This window comes from Crocodylus porosus, unplaced genomic scaffold (genome assembly GCF_001723895.1).
Source record: "Crocodylus porosus isolate Cpor-Errol unplaced genomic scaffold, CroPor_comp1, whole genome shotgun sequence".
In the NCBI taxonomy this organism is placed as follows: Eukaryota; Metazoa; Chordata; order Crocodylia; family Crocodylidae; genus Crocodylus; species Crocodylus porosus.
The window spans coordinates 102,805,597-102,817,727 of NW_017728947.1; the positions used below are offsets into that span (position 1 = coordinate 102,805,597).

Here is a 12,131-nt window from a genome sequence, read left to right on the forward strand (position 1 = left end):
CTTTTCCGTCTCCGTGCTGGCAAGAGGGGAGTTCCCCAACCTGTAAGTGTGGTGCCGGTTCTTCCTCCCCATGTGCAACACCTTGCACTTACCAGTGTTAAACCCCATCCTATTCTAATTATTTCTAAAATATTTGTAGGGCACCTCAGTTGTTTCCTTATGGTGTCTGGTGACCATGCACATTTATTTGAGCAAATGCACTAATTTCATCATGCTAAATAAACAAGACTTCTTTTAGAGCTGGCATTTTGGGGATTTGCAGAATAGCTATTGAAAAGGTTACTACTACCCTATTTTTGCATGAATGTATTTCGTATTAGGGCTCTCTCTTCATATTTTAAGGTCTGCTGAATAATTGACTTACATGTTCTGCTTGCTATAATGCCTGAAACTGCCTGTCATTTACCAATGGGCCATGAGTTTCTTGCAAAGCAGAAACTAGGCCTAACTCTAGGTTCCAGCTCTAACTCTCGCATGGTATCATATTGCAGATGAGCTTTATTTTTCCTAGCCAATCCTTGTGTTTCATCATGAGCCACACTTAGCTCAGGTGCATGCACTAAACCACTCACTTAACCAACATTTGCAAGTGAAAGATTCAGAGTGCTGAGTCCATTGGAAAGTCTGGCCTCTCCTTTCATCACAAGTGTCCAACAGGGGCATACGCTCTTTTGAAGATCTTGTCCACAATATTTTATCCTCCGTATTAGCTCCACTAGATGGCATCAAAGCTATATTTTCATAACCTAAAATGATTTGTATCGAATTTGGCAGAAATAAGAATAAGAAAGTTCTATCTTGTGCACTCATGAGCCAGCTCTTGCCCCAAGAGCTGGTTCTAGCAAGTCATGTTTATGGAGAAACAAGAGATCTCTTGGGCTACTCCATGGAGGCAGGCCATAGGCCTTGAACTAGATTTTAGTTCTGTTATTAGGGACTCTGGGCAGAAAGGAGACCCTCAGGATGATGGAGTCACAGAAACTCGGGTTTCTAAGCAGATATGTGATTGTGCTTATGTTGCTAAGAGTCTGTCCAAGATGTTGCTTCATTCCTAGACAGAAATTGCATTAGGGAAGCCTTACAATTGTGACTATGGGGCCAGATCTGTATGCAGGGGGTTAGGTGCAATCTTTGGGCAGCACACAGAGAAAAGCTGGTGGGGAGGGGGTTTGCCAATGGGGAAGCAGTGCAGAGTGTAAAAGCACACTTTGGGCTGGAGATTCATTTAACAACGGAAGTATCAATGATAATGGGAATGTGGTGGAAGCAACCGGGAAATTCTTAAATGTGGGAAATTCCCTCTACTTGACTGGCATCACTTGTACTGTGCCAAGTTTTCGTGCAAAGCACCTGCGTTTCCAAGGTAGGTTCAAGATAATGGCAGTGACTTGTGCCTCAGGGAACCTTCGGGCACTTTTACACATGTTCCGGGGGGTGGGGAGTGGGGACGGGGACAGGGATGGCCCTTTAATTAAAGTGGCTCTGAGAGCTGCTTTAATTAAAGCGCCACAGCATCTCATGCATCAGCGTTGCCATGCTTCAAAATGGCGGCAGGGCACTTGTACAAAAGCTCATTCGACAGTAGTTGAAGTGCCCTTGCCGCCACGTTGAAGTGTGGAGTCACTGATACATGAGTCGCAGGAAGCTGCTGGAGTGCGGTAATTACCACGCTCCAGCAAACTCGATTAATTGAGCCTGTGCCAACGCGCTGTAAATCAAGCACGTCATAGCAGCATCCGCACCCATGTACAGGCACTCTTTGTGTGACCTTTGAGGAGTCACCAAGAGCCTGACCATCATTTACACTAGGGGTCCTTTACCACCCAGAGCCAGACAGAGGGAACGTACTGCGAGTCTGGACTTGAATTGCCCAGTGCCTCACACCTCTGTTTGTAAAATGAGGGTGGTGATAATAATCCTTCGTATCTCCCACTCTTTGCTATCTCTTCCCTTTAGGTTATAATCATCTCAGGGCAGAGATTATCACCACATGTGGGTTGGAGTCTAATCTCAGCTGGGGCTCTCATGCAATAACCATGTCAGTTGCTGGTATCTTGATGAGGCTTTGGATGTGAAAACACTTTATTTTAATGAATTTATGTAAAGAATGAGCAGTGTTGCTACTGCCCATGCAAGGGTCTGGGGCCTAACTCTGCGTGACATGGTAAGTCCTCCTGGAAATGCAGACTGTCTAGGAAGTGTGGCATTCTAGGAAACAAGGGGGTGAGGAAGCTGGCACAAGGAAGTTCCTGGTGCCACACTTCCTGGATGCTCTGCATTACCAGGACTTGCTCGTCACACGATCAGCCATGACTGTAGAAAAATCTTTTTTTTTCTATGCTCTGCCTTACAAAAACAAGGTGCATGTTTCATTTGGGGGGCGCATTGTATATGAGAAATAGGGTAACAGCAATTCATGCAGGGGTTGATTTCACAGTGTAATGAGAGTTTCCTACTTATCCTGGATGCCAGGCTCAGCACTCCACCCACCACGCTCGCTCTCAAATCTTCCCGTGGCTTCTTGCACGTAGCTCTTTCTAACTCAGACCCTGTCCAAAACCTCTTTCTGGCCACATTCAGGTGCTACTACAGTGGTGGCCAACCTCTGGCTCTGGAGCCACATGGGGATCTCCAGAATTTAATATGCATCTCCTTGAATCTTTGCACAAGCACACGGTGATGAGCTTCCAAATGGCACACGCTGTGTGCTTGTGCAAAGATTGAAGAAGGAGCATATTAACTTCTGAAGAGCCGCATGTGACTCCAGAGCCGCAGGCTGGCTGCCCCTGCTCTAGGATCTTACCAATATGTCAGGAGAGGGGGTGTGTGTTAAGTTATCTTCACTAAATCCAGAGTAACTTAACAATAAGGATGCATCCATGCCTCACTGGATGATTCTGTGGTGATTCGAGGGCTGCCTTTTCTGTATACTTATGATTGGCATTTGTTGCACCATGTCAAATTAAGACAGTCAGGCCTGCTGGGCCCAAATGGCACGGTTGCTAGTTTTATAAATGTTTAGCACATATTGGAGGCTGATAAATAAACAGTAATGATAAATGAAAGAAAACACAGTTTTAATACCAACTGTAGAGTTAGTATGCAGCAGGTAGGAATTAGTAAGCAGATTGCAGTGGTGCTGAACGAGCCTTCAACATCTACTTTCTTTTTGTTTCTATGGGCCTTGTTACACATTAATTTTAGACAGCTCCTGGAGCTCTTAGCCCCTGAATTGTCCACACATTAACACCCGAAGCTAGTTTTAAGCACACTTTAGGCAGAATACAGTTATGCCACTCCAGCGCAGGTTTCTCTCTGATCTGTGTTACCCAGCTCATGCTCTATTAATGTGTAGCCACTCCCCACAGATGAGCCACCCAAGTTGCAGTCCTCCAGCATCCCAGGATGCAGTGTCCCCTCCCCCATTTCCATGTAGATAAAGTTCTCACCCCCTGAACTCTACTGCCCAGGGCGCAGTTCTGTGACCACCTCCAGGGATGCAACCCCATGCAAACAGCCTGCAGAGCACATGCCAGCTAGCCAGGTTGCAGGGCATGGACTGGTCCAGGAGTGGGGCTGGAGGTGAGGGAGAACAAGTGGGGGAGCCAGACTGGGTCCCCATGATCTGATGTATGCTTCCTTCCTGGAGCAGGGGCAGTAGCTCCCCCAAAAATGCCTTCCCTCACTACTCCCACCTCCCAGCCACCCCAGGGAGCATAACCAGCACACCCCATACCCCAATCCCAAACCCCAATGTATTAAAAATGAGACCTGCATTAATTGACTTACTCTTTATTGCTTTTTAAATTCTTTTTTTCCTTCTTTTTATTTTACCTTTCAGTAGCTGACTTCCTCCATTTCCACACCCCCATTTCCTCGCCACTTCCCATTTTATTATCTACCCCCATCCCAGTAACTCTTCACCTCCTGACTTCACATTTTCTCCTCCCCACAACCCATCTCATATACTCCCCACAACCTGGAGCAGAGATAGAAACTTGTTCTGGCTCCCCAGCCCTCTCATGGCAAGTCACAGCTGTGCAGGTGCAGGACGGTCAGGGAAGGTGTTTTAGCCTTAAGGTGCAACTGCTCCAGAATCAAGCTAGCATTATACCATCAACATTTGACCAGCTCAAAGTGCAACTTTAGCAAGGCCCATATGTTCTCTAGGCTTGTACACCTCTACTAGACCTACCTTGAACTCTTGTGTCAGCCATTCCTGTATTCTTATACACTTTCCCATGAACCCAGCTCCTTTCTTTTGTATCCTCCATTTCTCTACTCATGGCAGGATTCTTTCATGAGGAATGCTCTATGGCTTTTCTATGTATTTTTTCTCCAATCTAGTATGCTTCATTCATTTCTGCTGTGCAGCCCGTGCCATCAGTTCTTACATTATCTCGTTTCTGTCTTCTTCCTAGCAGACTCACACAGGCAGTGTTATCTGGTTCCCGTAAGGATCCCTTGGAACACCGGGGACCAGCATTTTTGGCAGGTGTGTCACAAGGTAAGCCCTGTACCTGCGTGTTACTCCAATCCCCTTTCCCTTCCCAAGCTGTTGCTCTGCTTTCTGCTTCCTGCCTTGTGCTCGCTACCTGATCTATTGTTCTGCTTTCTTCTTCCTGCTCTGTACTCCCTGCCCAATCTGTTGCTCTGCTTTCTGCTCTGTGCACTGCCTGTCAATGTGTTCCTGGATCTCTCCCTGATCTGTCGTGTGCCAGACACAGAGGCTCCTCATGCCACTTGTGCTACATGTGCCACAGATTGGCCACCCCTGCTTTGGAGCATTCCATTTTGTGGAGCTAAGCAGATGCACGCAGCATCAGAAGTATTCCCATTTATTGAATGTGAACTCTAGTCTTCCATGAGCTTGAAATAAGCCTGAAAAGCACTGTCTGTTTTTACCTGAATTGCTATCAGATGCTGACATCTATTTTTGCATACATTACAGCAGCCACCATTAAAACATCCGGCCTTGATTCTCTTGCTTATCCAAACTGTTCATATTCAGTGCTATTCTAAGCTGTGCCCAGCCTCTGCAGCTATTTTAGCAGCAGGGATCATTGGGTAAAGCAGCCAGAATGGCTGCTCCAGGCTACATTAATTAAACTAATAAAAGGAATAAATAGAAAAAAATATAGATGAGAAAATATTAATGCATGTTTAAAAATATAATATGTAGATTAACAATAGTGAGTAGTTATTGATTTGTCTGTAACCAGTACCAATGTCTTAACCACCTGCGGTCCCATCAAGTCCAAGCACAAGTTGCATCTGGCACCTATACTTAAACTGCGAGGCTACTCTGATGCGCTATAATTACAGTGCATTGGAGCAAGCTCGATTAATCCAGTTTGCTAGGGTGTGGTAATAACCATGTTTCAGCAGACTCCAACATCTCATGTATCAGCATCCCTGCAGTGAAAAATGGTGGCGGGGGTGCTTGAAGTAAAGCTCATTGAACTTTATTTAAGGCAACCCTGCTGCAATTTTTAAGCCCAGGGACGCTGATACATGAGATGCTCCAGGCACTTTAATTAAAGTGCCTCCCCCCCCAGACTCCCAGAGCATATTTAATCAGGTTCAGCAGAGAATTAGACTTACCCCAACCTTTCCCTAGGTCTGTAAGCAATGTCTGAAATACTTTGCACTGCAGTTTCCAAAAAAAAAGACTGATCACAACAATAATGTTACCGCATTTATTATCCATACAGTGAATTTACTGTGAATTGAGAATACATTTGACATTGTAATAATACATGTACAGTGAATGCTATCAGGTATGTACCTTTTTGTTTGGTTGTGCACTTGAGAGAGGCTTTAATATAAACAAAAAAGTATATAACTATATACATCTTATTTTTCTAGAAAAGCTTTAGAGTGATTCCACTGAAGTGCTATAGATCATATACTTCATTCTGCGCATGAACTCATTTGGTACGTATATACATCATGAACCTTATTACCCCCAATTCTTGTTACTCTCCTCAGTTGCCATCCTTTATTTTGGCATTTTGATACAAATCAACTATATATCTTTTCACAACAGTCTTTTGGCTTTTAAGATTAAACAGTAATCACCCTATTAACCAAAAAAACAAAAGGAAAAAAGTATCGCCCTAGCTATTATTTCTGTTTGTTCTACATTTTAAAATGGCCGTGGAATACACATATAACTCTATCTGACATAAAGAAAATCTATTTAAAAAAGCAATTTCAGGATGGAAATACATTTTAAAATACAATCTAAACAGGTAAATATGTTTCAAGTCCTCATAGCAGTAGCTTCATACTCTTTTCGGCAAATAATCACAGCCTAAACATAATTGGCATGTTTTAGACATCTAAAATGAATCAGCATCTTTGCTCCATTCGATGGTTCATTCTGCATGATCAAGAGAATTGTGATTGAACTTTATTCATTAACTATGAACACCTCGTTTTCCTTAGTAGTTGTTCCTTCTGGAGCACATCCTAGAAACAAATGTCTTTAATAGGAGCCACTATGTGACACATTTATGTACTTGAAAATGCAACTGTAGTGAAGAATGTTCTTTAGACTCGATACATTTCAGTTTTAGATGTAGTTTCATTTTCAGTTCTTTGAAAAATCTTGGTAACATATTTCTGCATGTCTTTTCTTCTAATACAGTCTGCTCCCAAATTTCCAATACGTGTTTGAGTCAAGAAAAATCCTCATTTGGTTTCAGCTTCAGGAATATTTTGTCGACTAGCTTTTTCCTCTTCCAATAATATTAGTTCTGTTCTTGCTGACGATGTAACAATAACATGAGAAACTCGAACATCTGATGAGGTCCCTGTTTCGTCATCTTCTTTAGGTGATAAGCTTTCTTTTGCATCAAAAAATGTATCGTGAGTCTCTGAGGGGCTTTCTTCATCTGAACTTTTCCTTTCTTTTAGATTTGTCTCTTCCTTGTCAGCCGTCTTGGCCTTTTTTGATGGAGATGTAAAACCTAGTTTGGGAAATTTAAACCATCCAGTTTTTTCAGTCTGCTTCGAAGAGTCAGGATCTGATGTTGATGTATCAGCGGGTTGTGTTTCTTCTGGACCTGGTTTTTTTACTTCGGTTTTGGAGTCCACGCTTGTGTCATCAACAGAGGAAGAAAATCCAATGCTTGGAAGCCAAAACTTGAATCTTCCAGGAGATCTTTTACTATCAGGTTTTTCTTTTTGATCCTTCATATCTTTTGTTTCATCTTCTGGTACTTCAGCTACTTCACTGTCTTTAGAAAGAAGAGATACAGTTACTTCTTCTGGTTGCTTATCAAGAGGACCTTCTTCCAATTTGCTGGAAGGCTGTATTTCAACTGCAAAGGTTTTCGGTTCTGGCAAACTAACGTTGGCAGATGCTGCCATACCAGATTCTTCAGTCTCGCACCGTGGCTTATCAAGTAATGCATGCTCAGCAGTATCAGTCCTTTCCATCGCTGTTCCTGAACGGTCATCAGAGTGTTTAACTTGGTGAACTTCACTCTCAAACACAGCACTTTTATATTCTGTGTATGACTGCTGTTTGACTGGTATATCTAAGTTAATCTGCGATTCAGGAATCTTCGCTTTGAGAAGTGAAAAGCCAAAAGTAGCGGTTTTGATTTCTGATGGAAGAATCTCAGATTCTTTCGCTATCTGAGTGGAGTAAGTTTCATGTTTTTCAATGTCAATATGTCCAGAGTCAACATTACCATCAATCTTTATTTCTTTGCTCTCTACATGCGACCTTGGACTGTCTAGTGCAGGTTTTGGAATACAAAACTCTGCGGCAGGCAGCATAATTTCCACCTGTGTTGTTTTAACATCAAGCTCAGTTGATGGTGGACTGCTGGCTGTTGACCTTTGTACAGTCCCACCTACAGCCTCCGGCATTTCTGGAGGGACTGCACTTCTCACTTCTAGTATTTGTGCTTCAGTGTCAACAGCAGCTCCTTCAGCATCTATTGTCATTTTGGATGTCGAAACATCAACTTCAGGTGGGAGTGCACTGTAAGTGAAACTTGGTATTCTCAGTTTGGGAATTTTAACATTTATCTCCGGCTCACTTTGTTGGTCTGGACTGTCCGCTGAAATTCTGGTTGATGGTTCCTTAAGTTCTGTCTTTGGACCTTTCAGATCAACAGATCCTTCCTCTTTTTGAAACTGGATTTCTGCTCTACCTATTTCAGTTTCAGGCAGTGAACCATCTCCTGTTTCCTTTGCTGCAGACCACCCAAGTGAAGGTACACTGAATTTTGGGATTTTGAATTTACTTTCTTTTCCTTGGACATCCTTTCCTGCAGATTTGATCTCACCCGTTCCCTTTTCAGTTTTAAGTGACGTAGCTAGGCCTTGAATGTCCAGCTCTGCCTCTGGAAAAGCAAAGTCTGATTTCCCTTGTGCTCCATCCACAGCGCTTCCCCCCGATGGTGCACTGGCTCCTGTGTCTGGACTCTTCAGTCCCACGGGACATTCTGCTGCTGGGACCGCTACACACTCGGATTTGGCTCTGTGTTCTTGAAGGGTCAGATCGTATCCGGGAAGCGCAATAGTTTTTGAAGCACTACTTTCTGATGCTGTGAGTTCTACCTGAGGACCTGCAGTTTTTGACATGTGAACTTGTAATTTTTGTCCGTCAGCACTGCGCTTAACTACATCAGCATAAGTTTCAGTTTTTGGAAAACTCACATCAGTGCCTGATTTTTCTGCAGTTAGTGAAACATCTGCTTCAAACTTTGACAAACTGACATCAGAACTCTTTATTTTGGGTACTGAAACTCCCAATTTCGGAATCTCTCCTTGAACAGATGGCATTGTACTTTCCAAAACAGCTTTTCCAGCAGCAGATTCAGCGTCCACCTGTGGCAACAAGTTTGCATTTTCAGGAGCACTTATTTCACCTTGTATTTCCACAGAAGGAACACTTACCTGAGCCTTTTCCAGACTTCCTTCAAAGTCAGCGTCACTTCTTTTTTCCTTTGAAGATGAACGACCAAATGTTGGCATTCTGAATTTGGGCATTTTAAACCAGCCCTGATGTTCTCCAGTCTGAATGTCCCCAGACTTTGTTTCGTGTTCTCCTTCCATTTTCATATCTTTCCCCTCAGGGCTTAGAACTGCCACCTCTGCCATTGAATCAGAAACTGATGGGAGACTAATGTCCACCTCTGGAGCCTTAATGTCAGCTGCAGGCAAGTGACATGAAGCCTCTAGTCCTTCAGCAGAAACATCAGATTTAACTTTTGGTACTGAAGTGTCCATTGCAATGTCGGTAATATCTGTTGTCAATTTAAGCTGAGGAACCTCAGCTTCTATTTTGGGTAAGCTGATCTCAGTCTCAGGCCCTTTCCCTTTTGTAAGGGAGATCCCAAACTTTGGCTTCTGGAATCTAGGCATTTTAATTTTCCCTTCAAGATCTTCAACTTTCGCCTCTGCTCCATCCCCAGCTGACGGTCCTTCAGTATCTGATCCTGGACTCTTCAGCTTAATGGGTGCTTCTTTTTCAGGAAGCTTAATATCTGTTTTCAGACTGCTATCTTCACTGCCAGCCCCTACTGTATGGTCAGCTTGATAGACACCCGCATCAAGTGCAGGAAGAGTGGTGTCAGCCTTTGATACACTAACATCTATGTCTACGTTCGGGGGTTTGATCTCTGGTTTGGAAAATTCCAAAGTAGGGATTTTCACTTTTGATGGTTTTATGCTTATTTGTGTCCCCTCGTCCATGCTTTCTCTATAACTGCTTTCTATATCGGGTATCTGTACTGAGTCATCTCTATCAGCTTCCCCTTTGGGCAAATTAACCTGAGATTTAGGAACCTTTATTTTAGAGAGTGATATTTTAGGCATGGCAAACTGAGGCTTTTTCATTTGACTTTTTTGTTCTTCTTTTCCAGTTGATACTTTAATATCAGGATCTACACTAGAACCCTGATCCTCGGCTGGAATTACTGTTAGCTTGGGGTCCACTTTGCCTGGAGCTACAGTAATTTCACGTTCTTCCAGTGGTGCTTCTGAATCAGCTTTAATAGTTGCCTCCTTCTTTGGTGACCAACTAAATGATGGTAGTTTAAATTTTGGCAGTTTGAAATGCCCTTCTTTCTCATCTCCATCTGTATCTCCAGGTTTGATTTCTCCTTCAGGCTTTACTGCCATGTCAGAACCTTGAATCTCGGTCTTGGGAAGAGAAACATCAACTGATGGAAGCCTCACGTCAACCTTTGCTGCTTTAAACTCAGTTTCAGACATTTGGTGCGTTTTGATTTTATAGCTTGCAGCTTCTGTTTCTGCACCAGGGATGATAGACTTAACTTCTAAAGTTGGTGCTTCCACAGCAATTTCAGTAATATCAGTCATCACTTTCAGGTGAGGAACTTCAGTTCCTGATTCAGCCTCCATTGCTTTCCCTTTAGAATGTGAAATGCCAAACTTTGGCTTTTGCAATTTGGTCGTTTTGGTCTTCCCTTCAAGGTCTTCAACTTTTATTTCTACTCCACCCTCACCAATACCAGCTGATGGTCCTTCAAATCCTGTGTCTGGACCCTTCAACTGTATGGAGCCTTTTGCTGTTGGACTCTTGATATCTGAGGCTGACAGGCCGACACCATCGTCAGTAGACCTCAATTTCAGGTCAGCTTCTTGAAGGCTTACATCACAAGGAGGAACTGCAGCATCAGTTTTAGGGGAGCTGATGTCCAGGTCCTGTCTGGTGGCTTTGATTTCTGGTTTGGAAAATTCCAACGTAGGGATCTTAACTTTTGGCATTTTTATGCCCACTCCAGCTTTATCTCCACTGCTTCCTTTCCCTGACATCTGTAGCAAACCATCTCCTTCTGTTTCTAGTGCTGAGCCACTAGTATCAGTGTCTATTTTGACTTTGTGACCCTTCATCTTAGGAAGTGAGATCTTTGGCATGATAAACTGAGGCTTTTTCATTTTGCCCTTTTCACCATCCTTTCCTAAAGATACCTCACTATCCAGTTCCACACTTACTCCCTGATTCTCAGGGACAGGTTGTATTAGTTCAGATTCTGTTTCTCCTGATGGTGAGGTCAAGATACGCCCCTCCAGGGTTCCTTCAATATCAGATTGAACAATGGCTTCTTTCTTTGGTGACCAACTGAAAGAGGGCAGTTTGAATTTGGGCATTTTGAACTTGCTTTCCTTGCCTTCAGGGTCTTTTTCTTCTAATTTAACTTCACCCTCTCCCTTTACTGCTTTACTTTCCAGATCTGGTCCATGAATGTCCATCTCTGCCTTTGACATTTGAACATCATCTAATGGGACACTGATACCCACACTTGGTGCTTTCCCTTCATCTTTAGGCTTTTGAGGCATTTTGAGTGTTGGCATTGGCAATATTAAGTCTGACACTTCAATTTCTGAACTAGATACTTTAGATTTAATATCAAAAGATGGAGTTTCAATTGATATGTCACTGACATCAGCTCCCAACTTTGCCGCAGGAGTGGCAGTCTCCGTTTTGGTTAAGTTCAGATCGGTCTTCCCAACTTTACCCTGACCTAGAGAAACACCAAATTTGGGTTTATGAAACTTGGGTATTTTAACCTTCCCTTCCAAAACTTCAACATTAACATCTGTATCTTCCACAGAAATATCAGCATGCACTTCTGGATACTTGGGCTCAGCAGAAATTCGTGTTGCTGCAACTTGAGTTTCACCCTGAGAAAGGGTTCCATCACTAATGTCAGTGTCAGATTTGATCTCAGGGACTTCAGCACTCATTTGATATTTAGTAAGCATGACATCAACACTTGGTAAACTGGAACCCTGGTCCGACTTCGGGGAGCTAATATCAAGTTTAGAAAAGCCCAAACTAGGAATCCTGAATTTAGGTAAATTGATATTAGTGCCGCCAAGATCTCCTTTCACATCAGGAACATCAACATTGCTTCCTGCGCTTGAAATTCGGAATGGTTCTCCTTCCAATATAATATTTGGATCCACCATAGATTCAGAAATATCACCTTCTAATTTGGGATGACTCCCTGGCATTTTTGAAATCTTTGAAAGTGACACCTTCGGCATTCTAAAATGAGGCATCTTCAATTTCCCCCTCTCCCCCTCTTTGCTGGCAGACACCCCAATGTCGAGGTCCACAGCGGGAGCCTGGATCTCAG

The 12,131-nt window shown here is 43.2% G+C and overlaps 1 protein-coding gene across 2 annotated transcripts in view; it reads right to left on the minus strand.

Moving 5' to 3' along the window:
- Positions 1 to 12,061: 12,061 nt before the first annotated feature.
- The window catches only part of AHNAK2 (AHNAK nucleoprotein 2), a 63,822-nt gene continuing 63,752 nt past the window's right edge, over positions 12,062 to 12,131 (minus strand). For both annotated transcript variants that reach the window (XM_019550808.1, XM_019550810.1), the window contains one exon: positions 12,062 to 12,131. In XM_019550808.1, the coding sequence (XP_019406353.1) occupies positions 12,128 to 12,131 (4 nt within the window). In that variant the 3' untranslated portion in view covers positions 12,062 to 12,127.